Genomic DNA, 25010 nt, shown 5'->3' on the forward strand with positions numbered 1-25010 from the left:
TAAATCATTGAAAGAAATTGGAAACTTCCTTTATCACACCCAACTCAAATGAACAGACTTGAAACAAATACAAGCAGAATTGGCAAATCCATGCCACAAAATAAATAAATATTGCACCACGTTTCGCGGCATACAGTGCATTCGGAAAGTATTCAGACCTCTTCCCCTTTTCCACATTTTGTTACAGCCTTATTCTAAAATGGATGAAAAATACAAATCCTCAATCTACACAATACCCCATAATGACAAAGCAAAAACAGGGTTAGAATTTTTTGCAAATTAAATACCTTATTTTCCATAAGCATTTTGCTATGAGACCCAAAATTGAGCTCAGGTACATCCTGTTTTCACTGATCATCCTTGATGTTTATACCAGTTGGAGTCCACCTACGGTAAATTCAATTGATTGGACATGATTTGGAAAGGCACACATGTCTATATATGGTCCCACAGTTTGACAGTGCATATCAGAGCAAAAACCAAGCCATGAGGATGAAGGACACAGATCTGGGGAAGTGTACCAAAACATTTCTGCAGCATTCAAGGTCCCCACCAACCACCAAGATTCTTCCTAGAGCTGGCCACTCAGCCAAACTGAGCAATTGCGGGAGAAGGGCCTTGGTCAGAGAGGGGATCAAGAACCCGATGGTCACTGACAGAGCTCTAGAGTTCCTCGGTGGATGGGAGAACCTTCCAGAAGAACAACCATCTCTGCAGCATACCAATCAGGCCTTTATGATGTGGCCAGACGGAAGCCACTCCTCAGTAAAAAGCATATGACAGCCCGCTTGGAGTTTGCCAAAAGGCATCTAAAGGACTCTCAGACCATGAGAAACAAGATTCTCTGGTCTGATGAAACCAAGATTGAACTCTTTGGCCTAAATGCCAAGCTTCACATCTGGAGGAAACTTGGAACTATCCCTACAGTGAAGCATGGTGGCATCATGCTGTGGGGATATTTTTCAGCTGCAGGGACTGGGAGGCTAGTCAGGATCGAGGGAAAGATCCTTGATGAAAACCTGCTCCAGAGCTCTCAGGACCTCAGACGAAGGTTCACCTTCTAACAGGAAAACGACCCTAAGCACACAGCCAAGACAACGCAGGAGTGGCTTTGGGGCAAGTCTCTGAATGTCCTTGAGTGGCCCAGCCAGAGCACGGACGTGAACCCGATTTTACATTTCTAAAATCCTGATTTTGCTGGTCATTATGGGTTATTGTGTGTTTAGATTGATGAGGGAAAAAAACAATTGAATTCATTTTAGAATAAGGCTGTAACAAAATGTGGAAAAGTCAAGGTGTCAATACTTTCCAAATGCACTGTATAGAACAAAAAAGTACACCCTCCTTACCCTAAACTATATTTTAGAATACATTTTAAATTATATTGGAAATAAAAAGTAAAAACCATACAATCAAAGGAGCACCAGCATCAAGCATCTGACACTTACTATTTAATTTCTTAAATGCATGACAGTTAATATCATGTGTGCCAAGAAAAACTGTATTACAACAACAAATTATAGAAAATTAAATAAAGAAGTCTGAAAAGTTCAGGGCTAATATCTCTCAGGGTTTAATAAACAAAGAACCGTCAGCTCTTTTCTTTCTTTTGAGAGCGCTGCCTCTCATTTCTGAACAGACCTGTAGAGAAGGACCGTTGGCTGTGTGTGCTGACATCTGAGCCTGCCTTCACGACAGAAGCTACCATGGCCTGTTGTTTTGTTTTTAAAAAGGACAAAGCGCCTCAAGACAAAAATGTGGACGGTGATCAGTAGTACTGGAGAAAGGTTCTCCTTCATCCCAAACCCGACCCATCTGTTGGGGAGAGCTCAGTGCGTGGTGGGTTGGTGTGTGACTGATGACAGACTGGTGGCTCAGAGGGGCTGCAGGACAGTCCTCCCTGCCTCAGAGGCTCCTCCACTGGCCCCTGTCCTTTCCAACTCAGACAGCTCCTCAAACACATCCCTGAGGAGAGGGTACACACACAGCAGTCAGTCAAGGCACGGCTCACTGAAACAGTGGGTTCCAGTGCATAATATGATATACACATAACATTAAGTTCCCCACAATATCTCCCACCATAGGTGAATGTACAACTTTAGTTTTATTAATGTCCTGATATTAAAACCCCACAGGAAACTTCTAGTTACCAGACAGTTTCACCTTGCTACTTTCTTTTTTTCTGACAAAATAGAAAGAAATTAACAAATAATATTTTCTCATAGCATGAAAGAGGGGAGATTGTGTTCCAGCTTCTGCTCAGAGTTGCCAATCGTATGGACAACCCTGCTTACTAGAGCTGGGTCTCTCTCAGCCTCCACTGCATTATACTCAGTCACTCACAGACTGGTATAGGGCATATAGCGGGAGGCGGGTGGTTTTTCCCTTACCATACGAGAACAGGGTTGTGATCAGTAGGGGACACTGTAGAAAAACGTTTTGCAACTGAAAATGAAAATCTGCTCTCTTATTGGACAAATGTCACATTGTTTCCCTGAACATAACCCAGCACACAACTGAAGCTGGTAGAGGGAGACTAACTTGTGCATGTAGAAAAAGATGTATCCGCTGCGGTCGCGGTCTCTCTGCACCGAGGCCTCTTGCGTGCGCGACACATCCAGGTCGTTGTAGGTCAGCCACGACTGCTTCTTCATGTCGTACACGTCGCTGATGTAATGGCCTGAGGGTCCAGAGATAGAATTACAGGTTAATATTAGACTACAAATATACAGTGTCTTGGCTTCTGGTGGTATCGTCCTCATATGCTGCCTCAGCTGACTCATTTTACATTTATGCTTTACATTTTTTTTTTTTTTTTTTTACAGATTGATAATCTGTGGCTCCTGCTACACAGTAGTGTGTTATGAGATGTACAGATATCAGTCGTTAGCAAAAACAAATCATAACATTCACATCTCTTGCACTCATTTCTGGTAACCACAAATAACGGTGTATCTCGTAGCATGGCAATATACTGTATCTTAGCAGACTGTGGTCTATAGGCAGGGCAGTGCTTACCAGAGGAGGAGCTGCTCCCGATGTGACTGACTACACTGATCAGCCGAAACGAGTTGGCCAAGTCTCCGCTCTGGGAACAAGAAAAGGTGTTCAGCTGGGCCGTTTCTCCCTACTTAATCTTAGACACCCAGAACTAAAAATGGTGCGTAGTTGTCCCCCAATAACTCAATAAAGCATCTGGCACATGTTAGAAAAGACACTAACAAGACCAGCAAAGCCTCCACTAATCTTGGGCGATATACCGTATACCTGGGTATTTTGAAACACCAATGGTATGATTTTAAATACCTTCACAAAAATGTTTTATACTAATAACAATGATATTATTCACAAAAATTTAATTGAGCCAGTCACATGGTATGTTTATTTACAAAGAGCACATGGAGCAAACGTGAGATCCACTGTTGACCATCACAAGAGTTGTGTTTATGCCAGCTAAATAATCTTATTACTAACTAACTATACATTCAAAACCACTTTCTTCAGCTCAGGGCTCCAGCTATACAGTTGGTTCGCTAACTATAGGTGGCTAGCTTGCAAGATCAAGCTGCTTGGTGACAGCAGAGACAATCCCCTCCTGGTTCAAGTGTGAGTAGCCTTTAGAGATAGTTGTATAACTCTATGAGCTGGGTTCTCTGCCCTTGCATTAAGTTTGTTCGCGTGTGCTTGTTAGCATTTAGCTTGTGTCAATTATTTGCTATGGAATTTGCTATGCTTTTGTTAGCAAAAGAAATCACAAAATATTTGGAAATGAATATAGGCCCTTGCGTGCCGTAATACCGCATACCCTGGTATGGTACAGGAATGGTATTAAGGTATGAAAATCTGGATACGACCCAACCCCATTCTCCAGACCCTTAAAACGGAAATGCTCAGCCAGTTTCAGGCAAGTCTATGGGCTAAATGTCCCCTCTCCTTCCGAAATTCAAAAAAAGTGGTCCACCTGCGAAATTGTGATTTGTTCAAAAGATCAGTGACGAAAAATCTGGTACAAGAACATCCACAGAAAAGGTGTCCTTCTCCATATACAGCTGAAGTTGGAAGTTTACATACACCGTATTCAAATACATTTAAACTCAGTTTTTCACAATTCCTGACATTTAATCCTAGTAACAATTCCCCGTCTTGCGTCAGTTAGGACCACCACTTTCTTTTAAGAATGTGAAACGTCAGAATAAAAGTAGAGAGAAGGATTTCTTTCTGCTTTTATCACATTCCCAGTGGGTCAGAAGTACACATACACTCAATTAGTATTTGGTAGCATTGCCTTTAAATTGTTTAACTTGGGTCAAACGTTTCCGGTAGGCTCCCACAAGCTTCCCACAATAAGTTGGGTGAATTTTGCCCCATTCCTCCTGACAGAGCTGGTGTAGCTGAGTCAAGTTTGTAGGCCTCCATGCCCACACCCGCTTTTTCAGTTCTGCCCACAAATATTCTATAGGAATGAGGTCAGGGTTTGTGATGGCCACTCCAATACCTTGACTTTGTTGTCCTTAAGCCATTTTGCCACAACTTTGGAAGTATGCTTGGGGTCATGGTCCATTTGGAAGACCCATTTGCGACCAAGCTTTAACTTCCTTACTGATGTCTTGAGATGTTGCTTCCACATAATTCTCCTCCCTCATGATGCCATCTATTTTGTGAAGTGCACCAGTCCCCCCTGCAGCAAAGCATCCCAACATAATGCTGCCACCCCCGTGCTTCACGGTTGGGATGGTGTTATTCAGCTTGCAAGCTTCCCCCTTTTTCCTCCAAACATAACGATGGTCATTATGGCAAAACAGTTCTATTTTTGTTTCATCAGACATTTCTCCAAAAAGTACGAACTTTGTCCCCATGCAAACCGTAGTCTGGCTTTTTTATGCCGATTTTGGAGCAGTGGCTTCTTCCTTGCTGAGCAGCCTTTCAGGTCATGTCGATATAGGACTCGTTTTACTGTGGAAATAGATGCTTTTGTACCCGTTTCCTCCAGCATCTTCACAAGGTCCTTGGCTGTTGTTCTGGGATTGATTTGCACTTTTACGCACCAAAGTACGTTCATCTCTAGGAGACAGAACGCGTCTTCTTCCTGAGCGGTATGACGGCTGCGTGGTCCCATGGTGTTTATACTTGCGTACTATTGTTTGTACAGATGAACGTGGTACATTCAGCCGTTTGGAAATTGCTCCCAAGGATGAAACAGACTTGTGAAGGTCTCCAATTTTTTTTCTGAGGTCTTGGCTGATTTCTTTCGATTTACCCGTGATGTCAAGCAAAGAGGCACTGAGTTTGAAGGTAGGCCTTGAAATACATCCACAGGTACACCGCCAATTGACTCAAATGATGTCAATTAGCCTATCAGAAGCTTCTAAAGCCATGACATCAGTTTCTGGTATTTTCCAAGCTGTTTAAAGGCACAGTCAACTTAGTGTATGTAAACTTCTGATCCACTGGAATTGTGAAATTTTGTGATATTTATGCAGTTGATAAATGACACTAACCTGGTGAAGGTTAGTGTGAGGGAGAAAAGTAGGAGGGAGACTTCGTACCTCAGCATTTCTCTTCAGATCCTCGGTCTCTGCTTCGCTGTACTCCATATCCAGCACCTCCTCGTTCCCAGAGTCCTCATCTGAACACAGCAGCTCCGGCAACAAATTGTTGAACTCTGGAAGGGCGGAGAAAAACGAGGCAGGATCAAGACATGTAAAAATGTGCAAACAGACACACACACACTTCTTTACTTTAGTGAAGCTCTGTATTGGCATAAAAAGGGGAAGCAGTGTCTATGCTGTACCTTGCAGGCTGAGCTCTGTGGCTTTCTTCAGGTCGTCGTCCTCCCTCATCTCTTGGGCTTCCTGTAGGAGAAACCACATGTTGCAAAGGTCAGGTTTTCATCGTGGTGATGCAATAACCAGCTGTCCTATCCGGATCTATCAAAAGTTCACATAGGTAACATTGGCCCTATATATATATATATATATATATATCTTTTTTTTTTTTTAAACCAGGTAGGCTAGTTGAGAACAAGTTCTCATTTACAACTGCGACCTGGCCAAGATAAAGCAAAGCAGTGCGACAGAGTTACACATGCAATAAACAAGCGTAAGGTCAATATCACAATATAAAAAAAGAAAGTCTATATACAGTGTGTGCAAATGGCGTGAGGTGGTAAGGCAATAAATAAGCCATAGTAGCGAGGTAATTACAATTTAGCAGATTAACACTGGAGTGATAAATGAGCAGATGATGATGTGCAAATAGAGATACTGGTGTGCAAAAGAGCAGAAAAGTAAATAAAAACAATATGGGGATGAGGTAGGTAGATTGGGCTGGCTATTTATAGATGGACTATGTACAGCTGCAGCAATCAGTTAGCTGCTCAGATAGCTGATGTTTAAAGTTGGTGAGGAAATAAGTCTCCAGCTTTAGTGATTTTTGCAATTCGTTCCCATCACTGACAGCAGAGAACTGGAAGGACAGGCTTTGGGGATGACCAGTGAGATATACCTGCTGGAGCACGTGCTAGTGACGGTGGGTCTGAGCTCAAGACAGATTTTTGTTTTCTTGTGGAGCTCAAAAACATTACAGAAGCAGAAGGAGGATTAGCCTACATTACAAAAACAGTGAACCACGAACATCAGGTTTCCCCTACAGTAAAATGTCCAATGGTAGAGCTGTATAGTGGGTCTCTCTCTAATGTCCTAATGTGTGTGGAGTCTTACATGCTCCTGCAGGCTCTGGGCCAGGGCTAGCTGCAGCTCCTGCTCCTCCCTCTCCTGCTCCAGGCCATACTGCTGCACCCAGTCAAGATCCCCCTGCACCCCCTCGGGGGTCTGGTTCTCCTTGTTTTCGTCCATGGTCAGGTCCAGGGAGTCCAGCACGTCTACACACAGATACACACTCCGTTTAGCATGGGTTGGTAAAACACATTTAAAAACAAGAAGCTTCTGCATCCGTTTTGTATAATTCAAGTCTATCGTCTTAAAATATCATAGCTCAATGAAATGAATGGGCATCTAGTAAGGTACTACAGGGAGCTGTTTTGGTGTGTAGTCTCAAAAAATAATTTTTGTGAACCGTTTAAGCCTACTCCTCCCTGTCCCTCCTGGCTGGTGTGTCTGTGTTTCTGAGATTGGTGGTTACCTGCAGACGGCTTAGTGTCCGTCTCCAGCGGGTCTGGGCGGTAGTTCATCTCCTGGGCGTCGGCGTCGCCGAAGCCCGTGTCAGGGCTGCTGGTTGGCTCGTCCTCAGGGGCATGGCAGGAGAGCCCAGCGTCGTGGCGACTCATCTCCAGCACCGCCGCCAGCATTTCCTCATCGCTGATGCGGTTGAAGTCTGACGCATCTGGGTGGTGGACAGCCCGCTGGACCTAAACACACAGCCAGAGCTCATCATGTCACACACTAAACACAGTGTTCTTTCAACCTGGCCCTGCATGTGTCAGCGGTTAGGGTGTAGTAATGTATATCCCCCCCGATCCCTCTGGTGCCCTAACCTCATCTGCTCTGTCATCGGGCAGACAGTCGCTGAGGCGGCGCTTGCGGCTCACCACCTTCCGGCTCAGCTCCTCCTCGCTGTCAGAGTCCACCAGCACAGTGCTGGAGCTGCCCCCCGCCTTCAGAGACACTTTCCTGGTGGAAGGAAATGAAAACAGTAGTTAGAAGAACCAAAACATCCACTTTTGTGCCCCATCAAGGAAACACTGGACACGATTGGCCTTCCTGGGTCGGAGGTGAAAAAGTGTGTGTTAGTGATTCCATGTTGTTAGAGACTGACTTACCGAAGTAGTGAGGAGGAGTTCACCGACTGGGAGGCCTTCAGTGTTCGTGGCCTGTACAACAAAACAAAGAGCGTGGTAGGTAAAAATAATAAAAATAATATTCACCTGCTGTGATCAACGTTATTTGGACATTTAAGACCTGTCTGTGTGGTGACTTCCAGAGAAAATGTCAAATAGTTGGGACGATGTTCACTGTCTCCAAGTGTGCTTGTGGGAGGGTTTCTTACATGGCGGCGTTTGCGCTCCAGCCGAGACTGAGGGGCGGGCGCGTGGCGTCCGTGCAGTGGGACAGCAGCGTGAGGTAGCGGGGGATCATCACCTGCTGGCCTAGCTTACTGTTCAGTGACAGCTGGGCGTTGAAGCTGTAGCGCTTCAGGTGCAGAATCAGAACTCTGCACGAGGGAAAGGATAGAAAGCGATGTAGGGTTATCTGAAGAAGCCCATACCTCTTCCTTATTCACTTTGGTCATGGCAATGGCCCAAATGGCACCCTATTCCCGTGCACTATATAGGGAATAGGCTGCAATGTCAATTAAGACACAACCCAGGTGAATGATCAGCGTAGTATGGAGTTGGTGTTCTTAACACCAGGGCTAAAGGTCCCCGCTGTCGACAAATGGGAGTATGTTACGGATCCCTTTGGCCCGACAGTCTAGGGGGGTGGTAACGAGACCCGTAACATAACTCATGCAAAGTAGAATAGTGAAAACGTAACAGTGAGAACGAAAAACCACAGACAACTAAATTACCGTCAAACACTCCGGGTTTATTTGCTAAACACACGGTAAAAGGGGGGGCAGGAAAAGGTGCTGAACTGGACCCAAGGAAAGAAACAAATATCCAAAAACAACCCTGAACTAGACTAGCCTACTTCAATAAAGCTAACTAACTAACCAAAAATACAGGGGGTGGTCCGCCCAGTTCTAACTAGTGTTCTTAGACAAAGTATTCCTATGGGTAGAGTATGCCCATTGGCGACATGTATTCGTACCCCCTTTTCCCACCATCAAACAAACACCATAACAAAAACAATACTCACAGGGTAACGGACAAAGCGACATGTAGTTGCAAAAACAAGAGATCTACAGAGAGATTGCATGACAGAGAGAACAACTGAATGGGTTTTTAAACCAAGTGAAAGGGGTTGTGATTGGGTAATGGAAACAGTAGGTGTGACTGATTGGGGAATGATTATTTCCACCTGTGAGGGGAGAAGGAGAGAAAAGAAATATACACACACATACATGATACGGATACAGGTATCCGTAACAGAGTACCTGGGGAGTCGGCTGAATTTATGAGTCACTGTCGCCACTTTCCCGCTGCACTTCTCACAGGAATACTCAATTTCCTCGATCTGGAATACACAGACAGACAATTTAACTAATCTACTTCATATTAGGATTTGAATACTATGTGGACTGTTTCATTGCCTTTAGTGGATTTATATATATTTGGACAGGTGGTGGTTTGTGGGGACAGTCGGCACACACCCTGAAGAAGAGGTCCAGAGAGTCCTGGATGGACCGGAGAGGGATGGTCTTCTTCCTGCGAGGCAGGTCAATGGACAGGTCATTGAACTGCTCCCGCTTGTTCACCACCTCGCCACAGCTGAAACCACACATAACAGCACAACCTTTGTTATGATTTGTCATTAATAACATGACATTCAGTGAGTCTTTAGGACAATTTCACATGCTTTGTAAAGGTAATATCACAAAAACTAAAAGGAATGGACGAGAAAATCTTTTGACGTATTTTTGTGTAACGGAGATCCATTATTTTATTTACCATCAGAGAAGAGACTTAACACCCAGGAATCCACAGTCTGAAAAGGGGGCAACTCACTTACTCTTTGCAGGTGATGGTGTGCTGCACCTCGAACTCCATGTTAACCACCACAGGGCAGGTGTAGATGCGCGAGGTGTCCACTTCCTCCCCGGGCCGGGCTGCGGCCGCTTGCTGGGGAGGCTCATCCCACGCGGCCGCTGGCGACTCGCTTTTCCAGCTCTTGTTCACTTTCTCCACGTCCTCCTTCAGCTGGTCCAGGCACTGGCTCAGAAACTCATGGGCATCCTATAGATAAGAGAGAGCGAGAGAATGAGGAAGCCACCATGTGAGCGAGTATACAGAGCCGCTTAAGAGTCTAAATGGGGGTGGTTGTGTTAATATTGTAGGTCTTACGTTCTGCATGTATCCGGAGAAGCGCTCGGCGGTGGAGGAGATGGCACTCTTCACTCTCCTCAGCAGGTCTTTTTTCACCTCGGGGCACGAGATGTCCTTCTTGGCCAGCAAGTGGGCAAAGCGTCTGCATGCACAGGGAGGGAGGGAGGGGGGGTTAGGGGTCCATAAGGGCGCAGGGCAGTTGCACAAGTCAGCTAAGCAGTTCATTTGGTAAATGACATGACTAAGCCACAAAAACAGATTTTAAAAAGGTGCATCCCTTGGAAAAGTAGAAATATTTTGTGTTTAAGAAGAAACAAGGTGAGGACATTTGAAGAACTGATCAAACTATTGACAGTTTCCTATATTCAGTTATGGGGTTAGCTGAAGAGGCTGACTGCTGAAGCACTAACAGCAGCCTACCTGAGCAGGGCGTTGGCTGGGACCTTCTTCCATGGGATTCCCTGCTTCAGCAAATCATTGGAGAATGATGGCAGGCTGAAAAGAGACTGGAGGATGACGTTCATGTAACACGTGTTGCCCAGGTTGGAGAATCTGCAGCAAAGATGTTAAGATGACATTTGAGTTCTACTCTATATCTGTACCACCACTACAACCACTGGTGGTAAGAATACATGTTGTGACATGAAAGTGTCTGTACTGGCATACTCATAACAAGCATGAACAGTTACTATAAACTACTAACTTCTGGTAGTTAGGCAGCACTAAAACAGCCCCTCATTGACTATGGAGGTTAACTTCAGAATCACCACTATAACCCTGGTATATCTCCTTACCCTTGCAGTGGAGGCTGTGGCTGGGCCAGAGTGGATGGTCTCGGCTTGTTCCAGCCACCGTAGTCCAGAGTCGGGCGCACTTTCTTTAAGGGGGTTGAGTGATTGGGTAACATGAGACTTCTCTTAGCCGAGGGGGTCCGAGATGTAGTGGATGGCCTGTGGGGGGGACAACAAATGTTGAGGAACTGAAGGTGTGGCAGCATCTTAAGAATACATTCTAATGAATCATGAACACCAATGGAACAACCTGGTTAAATAAAGGTTATAAAAAAAACAAAAAATAAAAAATTAACTTGCCTGTCTAGAAAGGAGTGACTCGCGTAGTCTTTGGTCGCCGATCGGCTGCCGTAGAATGACGTGGGCTGAAATTGCGACTGGACCAGTGAAACTGTTGGCAAAGCCAGACAGTTATCAGACGTGTACATGACACTGCAACAAAATGTTCATACGGGGACAATAAAGTCAGTAAAGTCAAGTAAAGACAGGGCGTCTAGAGACGCCACTGTTCTAGTCTGGAGAAGGACATCCCACTTTGTATGTGTACCAGACTGACTGAGGGTCTTCACCTGAGCTACGGTTCTCCTCCGCCTGTTTCAGCTTGTCTTTGCAGCTCAGCAGAAATTTCCTGGAGGGGTCCGGCGTGGCCTTGTTGTTGCTGATATAAAGAAAGATTAAAGAAACAGTTTAAATTAAGTGGAGCACAATGGTTTCACTACCATTGCCCCTAATTTATTTCCCATGGTATAATAGTGTTCATATCCCAGTAAAGGTAGCAGTGTTCGGTGCATTCCTGGTCAATAACGGTCAGTGGACTACGGACATGACATTTTCGTAGGACAGCATGTCAATTCCTAAATTGACAGGAAGGGATGTGAAATCAACCCAAAACTTTGCTTGGTAGAGTAACATATTGCCTTTGTCATACCTGGATGAGTCATTCTCCTTGGGGTAGTCCTCAGTCAGGTCACAGTCAAAGATGTGGAGTCTCTTCCTCTTCTCATTCCTGAGGGGGAAAACACAGCATTAAGAGTGGTTACGAGACCAATAAATACAAAAAGACTAATGCCACTGTCAAGTGAAGAAATGTTCTCTCAGGGGAAAGGCTAGTGAGAGGGAAGGAGATTTGGGACAGAGGTTGTGTTGCAAAGTGGTCCTGTGACTCATTTGGCAGAGCATTGCGATTACAACGGCAAGAGTTGTGGGTTCGATTCCCGTTGGGGCCAGCCACACATGTAAAATGTATGCACGCATTACTAAGTCGCATTGGATAAAAGCGTCTGCTAAATGACATGCAGTGAGGTCCAAAAGTATTTGAACAGTGATTTACTGGGGGGCTTGTTTTAGCTCTGTACTCCAGCACTTTGGATTTAAAATGTTGCAATGACTATGGAGGTTAAAGTTTAGACTGTCAGCTTTAATTTGAGGGTATTTTCATCTAGGGTTGGACCCGGTTCAGGGAGCTGAACAGAAAACCGGAAAATAACATTTGTTAAGGAACAGAATAAGAACGAAAGTGATCTATACTGTTCCAGAACAGAACCGTTATTTTAAAAGCATGGGAACCAGTTAATAACATTCTGTTACATAATTCCCCCCCCGGTCCCACAAAAAAAACGCAACAAAGCCCTCCCTCTGTTAATCAGAAACTTCTGCCATTGTCTGCCAGCCAGCTGACAATCTGTAGCCTACCGATAATACAAGCGTGATTCAGAAGATAGGGAGAGAGATTTTTCATGAGAAGAATGGATAAACTTTTTTTAATGCTAGATAGGGATACTATAGTTATCACCTTTCACGTTGGATTCATTATCCTACAAAAAAGTAAAATGCGTTTTTAATTCTGGTGCCACTCTGCACACATAAGCTTGTCAGCTAGCTAGCTTCTCTGGTCCAACGCTAAGCCAACTCTGAAGTTCAAAAACATTCAAAGTGCCTCCATAGAAGCCACTCCTCCGTAGGAATAATTCTGTGGGCCTAATTTAAATAATGTATATGTCATCACAAGATGCTTAGTGCTTCAAGCCAAATTTGTTGCCCTACACTTTCCATCACGTATGTAAACAACTCACTGAGCTATAGCTTGCCCACTCCATAGCACGCTGCTCTGTCCACACCGCATGATTGGTGAAGTAATTTAATGTGGAGCTAAAACAAGTATATGATTTAAGAGGTTTGAAAAGGAACAGAAAGAACTATATAAACCAGTACTTTTTTTGGTTCAAACCGGTTCGGAATAACCAGAACAAACTGTAAATGCATCCGACATATTTGTAGAGTATTATGTACAAAAACTGCTGTATTTTCTAAACGGCTCACCCGATATGGATGAACATACCCTCAAATTAAAGCTGACAGTCTGCACTTTAACCTCGGTCATTGTATCATTTCAGTTCTGGAGTACAAAACCAAAACAACAGAAAAGGTGTCACTGTCCAAATACTTTTGGTCCTCACTCTGTGTGTGTATATACCATATTCATTAGACCAGTCCCTCCATTTTAAATCTGTGAGGGGGGAGAATGCGAGAGCACACTTCGGGAGAAGTCTGGAGAATCAGGACGGAGCCCGTGTGTCTGTAGGAGGGAATGACTACCTGTTCTCAGACAGCCCACTGCGGGCAGGTGTGGAGGTCACTCTGCTGGGGCTACCCAGGTGCTTGCGGGTCGTCGTCTCCTCCCGGTTGTCCACAATGGGTCGCCTGGGTGTTGTCTTGATACAGAGGCAGAGTTTAAGTAGATGAGCTTGTCAGAGGTACTTACTGTGGTTTTAAAATGACAGGTGTATACTAAACACAATTATTTACCTGTCGTTCTCCAGGCGGACTGGTCTCATTCTTCACGGATCGATTCCCGAGCACACCAAAGCTGGCACTTCCCTGGGAGGTCTTTAGAACTACCAGAAAACAACACTTACTTTCCAGCAGAGGGACTGGTCCACAGTAAATCATGCTGCAACTTAAACAGCTTAAAAAAAATGTTTTAAAGACTTAATGATCTACAATTTCCAATAGAATGTTACCGGTTGATTTTCCATGTTTCAGCTTTTCAAGGTATTCTTTCATTTTCTCAGCCACAACCGGGGGAACTCTCTCAAGGGTGACTATGCTGTCATCCTTCAGAGTCACCACAATTCGTCTCATAGTGTGTATGGGCTGCATCACGACATTATTCACATTATGGTTGAGCTGAAAGTATAGAAATATATAATGAACATATACATTCAGAGTGCCTTAAGACACAATTGCTCAGCTGTTCAAGTCCAATGTAAGCATGCAATTTTGTTACGTGAAATGAGCACGTATGGGGGAAACACTATTATACAATACCTGGAAACTTTTGGCTGCACCACCGGCACTAAACTTCAGCCACAGGTTGACTTTGTTATCCTTCTCAAGAACCTCAAAAGTCCCCTCTTTCCATCGAGTGGTGCCCACATCTATGCTGTTGTAGCGGATTTTGACAACAGCACCGCTGGAGAGTTTGGGCACTGCGACTGCCATTGGTGACTGTCAGGGTGGTGCGCTCCAAAATAACCTTAACGGACGGGAAAAGTAGAAGGACATATTCTTTAAATACACTGCTCAAAAAAATAAAGGGAACACTTAAACAACACAATGTAACTCAAAGTCAATCACACTTCTGTGAAGTCAAACTGTCCACTTAGGAAGCAACACTGATTGACAATAAATTTCACATGCTGTTGTGCAAATGGAATAGACAAAAGGTGGAAATTATAAGCAATTAGCAAGACACCCCCCAAAACAGGAGTGATTCTGCAGGTGGTGACCACAGACCACTTCTCAGTTCCTATGCTTCCTGGCTGATGTTTTGGTCACTTTTGAATGCTGGCGGTGCTCTCACTCTAGTGGTAGCATGAGACGGAGTCTACAACCCACACAAGTGGCTCAGGTAGTGCAGTTCATCCAGGATGGCACATCAATGCAAACTGTGGCAAAAAGGTTTGCTGTGTCTGTCAGCGTAGTGTCCCGAGCATGCAGGCGCTACCAGGAGACAGGCCAGTTAACTTTGGTCAAACATTTCCTATAATTTCCACCTTTTGTCTATTCCATTTGCACAACAGCATGTGAAATTTATTGTCAATCAGTGTTGCTTCCTAAGTGGACAGTTTGATTTCACAGAAGTGTGATTGACTTGGAGTTACATTGTGTTGTTTAAGTGTTCCCTTTATTTTTTTGAGCAGTGTACTTAAGTCATTTTTGGGGCTATCTGTAATTGTACTATTTATATGGTTGACAACTTTTATGTTTACTTCACTACACTCCTAAAGAAAATTATGTACTTTTTACTCCATACATTTAGAATGCTTAGCAGGACAGAAAATGGTCCAATTTACACACTTATCAAGAGAACATCCCTGATCATCTCTACTGCTTCTGATCTGGCGGACTCACTAAACACAAATTATATATTTATTTATTTCATACTTTGACTTTTGATACTTATGTAAATTTCAGCAATTACATTTACTTTTGATACTTAAGTATATTTAAAACCAAATACTTTTAGACATTTACTCAAGTAGTATTTTGCTGGGTGACCCACTTTTACTTGAGTCATTTTCTATAAAAAAAGGTATCTTTACTTTTACTCAAGTATGACAATTGGGTACTTTTTCCACCACTGGCAGTACCACTTATCGCTAGCAGCATTTTAGCCATGGACTGTAATGTGCTAGCTGTTTTTATAAATGTGCAATGAGCATAAAAAGATGCATTCATATAAGGATTGGTCAACTCATTCTCATTCTGAGAACATGTTCTTACCCAGGTAAGCCACTTGATTTCAACATCTTAAAGGGATAAGGGCTATGTTGTTCAAACGGTTCAAACAGTTGGAGACAGAAAGGAGGGTGTATTCATAACAGCTCAACTGTTCTACCTTGTTAGCAAGCGAATAGATCCAAGTTGGCTAGACTTTAAATATACATATTAGCTGGCTACTCAATAGCACATGGGCTTATGCTTGAGAGTTTATGAGACATGTGTTAATGTTATATAATGCCTGCTACCAGAAGTTGGTTATTATTAGTGGATGTGCATGGTTCTGGCTAAATGTGCAACAAAAAACAGATTTTCCATAGACTTGAAAGCCATTTATTACTGCAAAAAAAGCAGGTTAAACTATTTTGATAAAATACAATTATGAGTGGGTCTTATGATTGTGGAAGATTGGTCTTGTAAAAGTATACCTAGGCTGAAATTATTAGATAATTCCTGGCTGTTTGAAATGCAGTGTTGACCTTTAATTGTGCAACAAATTAAAATGTGTGTGTGTGTGTACCACCTTTTCATATTCATTAGTGAGTCGCGTGAAAGGCAGTCTATATAATGTGCAACAATCTTGGGGACTTTGTACGCATGCCTTCTGACATTACCATAAATGTTCTGATAGAGCTTCTTTTGTTATTCATTTGCTGATTAAATCAGCAAAGCCGAGACAATGGGAAGCTCAATGGCCTCTCAGAGCTTCTCTCAGACTCCCTCACCGCCTCACTCCATCTGATTGAGTCATGTTGTCATCTACTCACCAGGTGTTGTACGCATGGGATTTACTGTCACCTCTTATCTTACAACTTTCCCAAAGACACCATTCCTAGTTTTGCAGCACACACACCAAAAGGCAATATGACATTTATTTGTGCTATTCTCAGAGTTCTCGATGCATTATGGATTAGGGATAGGATGGCTTCAAAATGACTAGTGGCAGGGGATTGGGACAAATATTTAGGGAGAAAAGACAAGCTGTATATTAAAAAGGAAAACAAATTCCGTAAATGGTAAATTCGCATGGCAACAGTAACTGCCTTTCCATAAACAAACGCAACCTTCATACCTTGTAACCAGCGCAGCACCACATACCTAAAGCAGGGTTGAAAACCTTGCTATAGGCATCATTGTCAACGCTCCCAGACATCATTGTGCTTAGATTTCACCCTAAAACAACATGGCAATATACTCTGGCATATATTTGTTTGAGACCCCATGAGAATATTAATCCTGTAAATGTGGTTCCTGTATCCTGGATGTGACATGAATAAGTCAATGTTTCAAGAGCTAAAAATAGTAAAGTAATAAACAATTTGGTAGACCTAGTCGTGAATTTGGACAAATGTTAACTCTATCGTTGCCCTCTGGTCAAAATAACTCTGGGTTATCATGTGACATTCCACCTATAGCACTTTATAAAAGCAGCCGTGTATTCTCTTTAATCAATCAAACTATGTGTATTGTGTGAAATGAGAAGACAAATTTAACTCAAATGATATAAACTTAATTAACTACGGACCCTCCATCCCGGATCATCCTCATCAAAAAAGCTGACTAGCATAGCCTAGCGCTACAGGGATATACCATGCTTTCTCACAACAAAATATAAATGGAATATAAATGGTCCATGCGGTTTTAGGTGAACGGGCTTACAGTTTCCTAGTTCCTAGGGCTCACTGCCTACTTGAATTATGCAGAAACGGGCAGCTTTTAGGTCATGTATTGACAATGTTGGAAAGGGGAGAAATTGTGCTTTACAATGGTATTGACATTACAGTTGATCTGGAAGTATTACGTTTTGGGGGCGCTAAAGTAAGGGCAATTGTACGGACCAAGGCGATGTACGAGTTTAAGTTAGCTAACTTAACGTTCTCAGTTCTGGGGACATAGGGTAGGACCCAACAATTACACGCGGGTCAGTTAACTAGCTAACGTTAACTGGTGTGATGCATCAGCGACTGTACAGCTAACGTTGGCTTGCTAACAAAACGGGGCCAACTGAATTTTATAAAATGAGATTTGCTGAATTGATAGGGGGCGTCAAACACAACTGGATAGTTGCACATTGAACCTAGCCATTTTCCCGGCACGATAGCTGGCTACTAAAAAGGCCGAGGATATAACGTTTGCTAGCTAGCTAACTGGCTAATTTGCCATTTGATGGATGAAAACATCGTCTAAACTTAATTACGAGACAAGAAACACTTACCTGAATGAAATATCCCGTAAACGAAACTTTTACAATATAAAATAAAAAAATGCACAATATATATAAGTCCTAAGGGAGTAGTAAATAGTTTTTTGCCGGCATTCGGTGGCCCCAAATGTATATTGTTGACAGTGTGGTCCACACGACGTTTTCCTACGGTACTCGATGATGGCGGAAGTGTGAAAATGTACAGCGGAAATGACATAGAGGAACCAAAGAGAACGATTGAGGCCTCTACTGGCCAAAAAGGTCGTATTAGCATGAGCATCGCCATTGCTGGCTTCTTCTACTTTGAGGAATTATGGCAGACTACAGCCTACTGGTGTATTGCCGCCACCTACTGTAAATGGTAGTGAAACAAAAATATTCCATCGCGGGAAAGGGGGGATCCTGACATCATACAAAATACATAAAAAAAAAAAAAAATGAAAAACCCCTTCTACTCTTTCAGTTACAATTCAAATAACTTCCCTACACAAGACCAAGCATTGTAATGCCTCTGCTGTAAAATATCACCCCCAAAAATATCACAAAAAACCCTCAGCCGCAATCACAACGATGTCTATTCCCTCAGCTTTTCCACCTTCTTTACATGCAACATTTCAGATTTCCTCTGTTGACCAAGGAATCGTCTCTGGTGTCTCTAATCCTACTGTCATTAGTTCTTCAACATCACTCCTTTCTTCCACTCTTCTCAATGCCTCCGGATAGGAGACATGCTGGACAGCCCTTATTCTTGCCACCTGTCTCCTTCACCCTAACAGGACACTTCAGAAACTTGGCTGCATGTTAGCTACCACAATTGCAGAATTTAGGCTCAGCTGGCATACGATACTCCTCCCTTCTACATACACTTGACAAATTGCCATATAATTTGCATTTATAGACACAAAGAAAACGTATCATTATTCTCACCAACGCCAATTTACCCAATGCATCCACGTTTTTTTATAGAGACTTCAAACAGATCTCTCAGGTAACATTGATCCAAAACCCTTACTTGGCTTGGATTCCACTACCACTTTTTTTTCTCTTATATCCTTTTTTTATTTGCCATTGTAATCCAATAATGTTTTCCTCTCATCTCCATCTCCAGCCTCAACTTTAATGACTTGGAGAAGATCTGCAAAGAGGAGTGGGACAAAATCCCTCCTGAGATGTGTGCAAACCTGGTGGCCAACTTCAAGAAACGTCTGACGTCTGTGATTGCCAACAAGGGTTTTGTCACCAAGTACTAAGTCATGTTTTGCAGAGGGGTCAAATACTTATTTCCCTCATTAAAATGCAAATCAATTTAAAACATTTTTGACATGCGTTTTTCTGGATTTTTTTGTTGTTACTCTATCTCTCACTGTTCAAATACACCTACCATTAAAATTATTGACTGATCATTTCTTTGTCAGTGGGCAAACGTACAAAATCAGCAGGGGATCAAATACTTTTTTCCCTCACTGTATGAAATGTCCAAGATTTTAAAAATAACACGCACCGCAGAATTTATAACATATCAGTCAATCCATAAGAATGAAAAACATTTCGGTGGGCACCACTATCGCCATTATCTCTCCGCTATTATTTAGAATTTCTTTAAGTTTAGGTAACTGTCTCCTCTATGATACAATAATTTAAATACGACTCAATTCTCAATACATTATTCCAGCAGATCATTTAGGCAACAGACACCGTCTGGCATTGAAATTCGCGTCGCTATTATTTTGAATGAATTAGTCTCTTAATTTAACCTAAACAATCTATTAAAAAGTTCAATTTATCCCTTCTTTCAAATTGAACCAAACAAGCTATTAAAACGTTCCGTTTATATCTTATACAAACACTAGCGACCGTATCTTTCCAGGCAAAACATATAAATAGTTGAATTACAATCAAAAACTCAGATTTTAGTGAGTGCATTTGCCGGAAACCGAACTCAGGCCTCCAGCTTGGAAGGCAGCTATTTAACAACTGAACCACCAATGCTATTTGAATGACTAAGACTCTCCGCAAATAAACCCAATTTACAATTTTCTGTATTCATAACTATCAAGACACTTCCCAGAAAAATAGCCCTAATTTAAAGGTCCAAGCGTTACTCTGGCTATGATTCTCAGAAGCCAAATGAATAGATTAGCAGTCAAAGAATAAAATCGACATTTATAGACTAGGAAACAGATCTTGCGCCTTTTAATAAACGTAGATTATGTTTACTCATGCAACATATTTCAATTACTTTACTACCTCACATTAATCACGCAATGATAATTAGTTTGATGGAAACGTTATGCTTGTATGACATTATAAATTACGTCTAGATTCCCTCTTAATTCTCTCTAATTTATGGAAAAACGTTTATTCAATAAATCCCGCAACTCCTCTCATACTGGGAGAAAAAAAAAAAAAAAAAAAATCAGACTTTAAGGGCAGTTTTATTTCAAATGTTGTACCCAGACGGAGATAATCCAATAAGCGTTTTATAGTTCCATCGTTAGGGTAAGATAACCAAAAGTGGACACTAATCAGTTTCTAGAGCTCAATTTCACAGATTTTGAAGACTAGTTTAAGTGCTTAAAACCTCATCTTTATCAAATTATCCATTAAAGATACCAACTCAAAATCTACGTACGTCTACGAATGGGTGGTTTAAATTGTATCTAATTTTATTCTCAGCATTACTTTATCAAATCTCTAGTAATCGATTATACACACATACAATTTATCATGTTTTCATATATTCACAGAATCCATATAAAACGTAAGAAATGCTTAGGTACTCACACAGAACTTTAAGGATCCCCCACACAGGATTGGTCAGAACCTTCACACAGAACATCAGAACATAATTCAAAGGTTACCCACACAGAGTCAACCTACCCCGCTCACACAGATGCTCCTACAAATATTACCTAGTGATCCCATAACAAAATACTCACACAGAGTAACCCAGGGCACACCTGGCTAGCATATTTAAAAATAATTGGAATTCACCACCTCTGAGGGTCACTTAGACAGTCACTTTCAGAATGAGGTCCTTCTTCCAATAGGGACTATTGGGATCCCAAGTTTGAGGGATCCCTTGTGCACGATTTACCTAGGTCGTCAGGAGCGGTCACCGAGTGAAGATTCACATCCCATCCCCGTCGCCAAATGTCGTGGTAATTTCCTGTATTACGAAATGAGGAGAGTTGACAAACCACACACAAGTCAGAGTTATATTTAAACTTCATCTTTAATTAAATGAGCTTTACCATATCCCTTTGACTCTCAGATCAATTCAGTGTCTATAAATTAATTCTCTGAGAGTCCTTACAAAATAATTCTAGTATATTATATAGCCAATATACACCCCTCTCAACTCACATGACGAACCACAGATCTCAGAAACTTCACAAAGGGCCTTTCACTTGAGAGAGGAGTATCCCATAGCCAGATAGCATTAGCTATACATTATCGTTCAGTTTGGTCTCTAAGGTGAGGTTCTAACCTCGTTCTTGGTACTTCATAGTACCAAAACATTACCTCATCCAATGGCATATATCAATTGTCAATTCTAGATACCCTCATCTCAAATACACCCCCTCTTCTCCCCCCTCCTGGACAAGCTCACTGAGGGGAGTGACTTCTAGGTCATATACTATCTCAAGATTAGTGCAACATCAGAGGGGTAATACAATGGTTCCAGACACTGCCATACTCCTCCCCCCAATGAGAAAAGGAGGGTGACTGGCATACAGACATTGTGGAGCCCTTCACATGGTTTAACAGATACATTCACATATGAAGACAATGTTCAATTCTGACTTCTCCCTTTCTGATATTCTGCATATTACCAGACGTGTAAAAGACAAGCTTGACCTCTCCCCTCTCTGGGCCCCAAGTGACTTTTCCATAGAGAAGAAAGGAAAATGCAACTGCCGACAGTATAGTCCAAAAAGAGACATTCTAATGACAAGTATCTCACAAAAGCATATTATGAAAGTAAATAAAACATCTTATTTATCTATGTTCCTTAACTAATTCTGATTCAGCTACGACACATGGCATTCTCGCTGAGACGTTGTCACAGTGCTCCCTAAATGCTTATGGAAGTGTTTGCATTACATTTCAGCAGACACGCAAAATATGAGGTTTAATATTGATATTATCAAAAAGCACATCAACGTTGATGTCACAAATTGGCCTTGTCTTAGACTAGCTAAAAAGCATGTTGCTCCCGCAATTCTTTTGTACTCACAGGTCCAGCACTTGTCTCACTTTCGCATCGTGTTATTCTTTTGTGGACCCCCAGACGATGATGTCATCCATCATAGTCTCCACTCCTGGAATGTGCTCGAAGAGCATGTGGATTGTCTTGTGGTAGACCTCTGGCGCTGAGAGAATCCCATATGGTAGAAAAATAAATCTGTACCTGCCCTCAGGTGTGTTGAATGTGCATAGCCTTGAGCTTGCATCACCTAGCTTCATTTGCTAGAATCCTGATGAGGCATCAAGCTTACTGAACCACTTTGCTCCAGCAAACTGCGAACTTATCTCTTCTCTGGTTGGCAACTTGAAATATTCTCTCTTGATTGCTTTGTTGAGATCTCTCGGGTCTAGACATATCCTGAGATCGCCGTTCTTTTTCACCACAATAACCAGTGAGCTTACTGGTTAAGCTGGTTCATCCATTTTTGTGATGACGTCCATCTTTTCCATGCATCCAAGTTCCTCTTTGAGCTTTTTTCTCAGTGCAAATGGAACTTTTCTGCATGCATGCATGCACAACTGGAGTAATTTTGTCATCAGCACATATTGTGTTCTCCTGGTAAACATCCAAGACCCTCAAACACATCCTCATACTCAGCCAGTAGCGATTCTTGGTCATTTTCAGTCTGTGATGTCACTATGCACATGATTCCTAGAATAGGCTGTACACTCTTTTCCACAATCAGCAGCTGTGCTCTGAACTGTTTTCCTTTATGCTGTAAAGTTACTATGCAGCTACCTTTGACTGGTACGTTCTCCCCAGTATAACCAGTAACCTTCATTTTCACCGGGTGTATTTTGCTCTTCACCTTCAGTGTTTTGTAGTCATCCAGTGACTACAGGTGCTCCAGTATCAAGCTTGAATGGTAATATAGTTTCATTCACAGTCAATGGCACAATCCATTCAGCATTTACTGCATTGCATATTTCCACAGAATCAACAAAGAATTCTTCCATCTCCTCGACTGTGTGAACCTTTTTCTTTGTTGCCTCAGCTTTGCATCATGATTTGCCATATGCAGGGCATTTTTTTGGCTTGTGGATAAATCCACATTTTCCACATGTAGTGTTTTGATTTCTTTCTTTTGCTTGTTTTTGTTTTGTAAGGCGTTGTGCGTGGTGCTCCTCTATTTTTATTGCATACACTGACGTCTCATCCCTGCACAGCTCTTTAGCTTGTGCTTTGCTGGTTTCAGCTGCTCGACACATATTCACTGCTTTATCCAAAGTTAAATCTTGCTCACGCAGCAATCTCTCCTTGAGTCCATTATCAAGTATGTCACATACTATCCTGTCTTTCACTAGTGAGTCTTTCAGATTTTCAAATTCACACGTTTTGCTCAGTGTGTTCAGCTCAGCCAAATACTGGTAAAAACTGACTCCCTGTTTCTGATCATGAAAAAAAAAACTTGTATCTCTCAAACGTGACGTTCTGGCTTGGTTCAAAGTACTCCTCGAATTTAGGCATTAGCACAGTCAATGTCAAGTTTGCCTCGTCTTGCTGAAAGCTATTGTAAATGTCCAATGCATCCTCTCCAATAACATGCAGAAAAATGGAAGCTTTCAATTTGTCATAATCTCCCCCTGCTATGTAGATATTGAATCCCTGCTTGAAACGTTTCCAATTGTCAGCTAAATTTCCTGTTAACTGCATAGGAGTAGGAGGACTAAGCCTATCCATGACAGAGAACAGGAACAGTGTCAATTTCTCTTACTTCAGTATGTTGCTCATCAACTTGCTCATCAACACATTCCAATGCAGCCTCGCTCTCGCTGCTGTCACTCTCGCTGCTGCGGCTCGTTGCTCTCGCTCTTGCAAGCTAGCGTCTTCGACTACTCACGTCACTTGACGTCACTTGAAGGAAATTTGCAGTTACTCCTTTCTCTCCTCTGTCGCGTCATAGCGACTACCAATCTGACACCATGTTATGTTTGTTCCTTATATAATGACAAACCGGGGCGTAGGTTTAACAATTTTTAATGAACATATACTTCAGCTAGAAAACTCTATGTTTAGCCATGCAAGGCATTCTTTAAACATCCGTCCGGCCCGCATAGCCTGCTGGGTAACGTAGTCTAAATGTTATTAACACATAACAACACACTCTCCTGAACAGAACAAGCAACTACAGGGTCTTTCTGGAAATGTTTTTCTTAATATTTTCTCTTAATCCATTTACTTGTTTTCTTGAGGACAGGCATCAACAGAAAGCTAGCTTTTTTCTTTCATTTAACAAACCTACTGTTACGTATTCCAAAACAAAGCCCCACTCTCAGTTGTTCAGCAAAAACTGTTAACCTCCTTGAAATGTTGAAGGAATAACTGATACATTCTCTTGTATTGGAAATTGAGATTTCAAACTTAATTTACGAGTTATCGTGAAATGATCTGGGAGCAGTTTCTTGAAGTGCAACGTCATTATTGAATAAAAAAAAAGGTTTCCACCACCCCACTTGTACATTTGCTTCAATAGTTTTTAGCCTACCATTTCCTCCATAGGTGCCATTAACAATACAAGGGATTTTCATTTTGTTTATTGTGAGATTCACACTATTTGTAAATAAATTGGATCCCTAGAGGATCTCTGCTAAAATGTGTGTAATGTTTTCAAGTGCCAACTAAACAAATGTTCTATCCACCAATCTGGAACGCTCAATGTTATGTTATTCTGAGTGTGCATTAGGAAAACTAGCATGACATTTGTAGATATTGAAAATGGATTATGATCAAAAGCAGTTCTGTAAGAAAAAAAAGATTTTGATTGTAAAATAGTTATTGAAATGTTTCTAGTACAAGTAGGTTGCATTCTAGTTGCAAAGAGGCCATTAAACCTAACCATAAACCTCCAACCTCCAGGATTTTCCATTATATTGTTTTCAATATACATGTATACCAGAGCAGGGTTTGGTCCACAGGAGGGTGGAATGACGCTTACATAAAGTAGGTAGGGGTGGAGGGGTATATGGCCAATATACCACGGCTAAGGGCTGTTCTTATGCTCGACGCATTGCTGAGTGCCTGGACACAGCCCTTAGCTGT

General features: G+C 42.2%; 1 protein-coding gene across 3 annotated transcripts; it reads right to left on the minus strand.

Annotated features, from left to right (window-relative positions):
- LOC129821371 (ubiquitin carboxyl-terminal hydrolase 37-like) lies at nucleotides 1-23931 on the minus strand. Of its 3 annotated transcripts, none has more exons than XM_055878985.1 (26): nucleotides 23686-23931; nucleotides 20817-20888; nucleotides 20504-20543; nucleotides 14062-14269; nucleotides 13755-13920; nucleotides 13540-13628; nucleotides 13330-13445; nucleotides 11663-11740; nucleotides 11304-11392; nucleotides 11035-11125; nucleotides 10738-10893; nucleotides 10364-10495; nucleotides 9962-10085; nucleotides 9630-9853; nucleotides 9271-9388; nucleotides 9055-9134; nucleotides 8005-8169; nucleotides 7778-7828; nucleotides 7493-7628; nucleotides 7141-7366; nucleotides 6720-6880; nucleotides 5792-5852; nucleotides 5547-5662; nucleotides 3019-3088; nucleotides 2542-2680; nucleotides 1-1965 (listed from the first exon to the last, which is right to left on the minus strand). In XM_055878985.1, exons 4-26 carry the CDS (start codon nucleotides 14233-14235, stop codon nucleotides 1875-1877), a joined length of 2853 nt encoding a protein of 950 aa, XP_055734960.1. In that variant the 5' UTR covers nucleotides 14236-14269; nucleotides 20504-20543; nucleotides 20817-20888; nucleotides 23686-23931; the 3' UTR covers nucleotides 1-1874. The 3 variants fall into 3 exon arrangements, with proteins under 3 accessions (XP_055734960.1, XP_055734958.1, XP_055734959.1); XM_055878983.1 differs by having other exon boundaries at nucleotides 21960-23931; XM_055878984.1 differs by lacking the exons at nucleotides 20504-20543; nucleotides 20817-20888; nucleotides 23686-23931 and adding an exon at nucleotides 17732-17957.
- Between the last annotated feature and the right edge of the window lie 1079 nt (nucleotides 23932-25010).

This window comes from Salvelinus fontinalis, chromosome 23, assembly GCF_029448725.1.
Source record: "Salvelinus fontinalis isolate EN_2023a chromosome 23, ASM2944872v1, whole genome shotgun sequence".
NCBI classification, from domain to species: Eukaryota; Metazoa; Chordata; class Actinopteri; order Salmoniformes; family Salmonidae; genus Salvelinus; species Salvelinus fontinalis.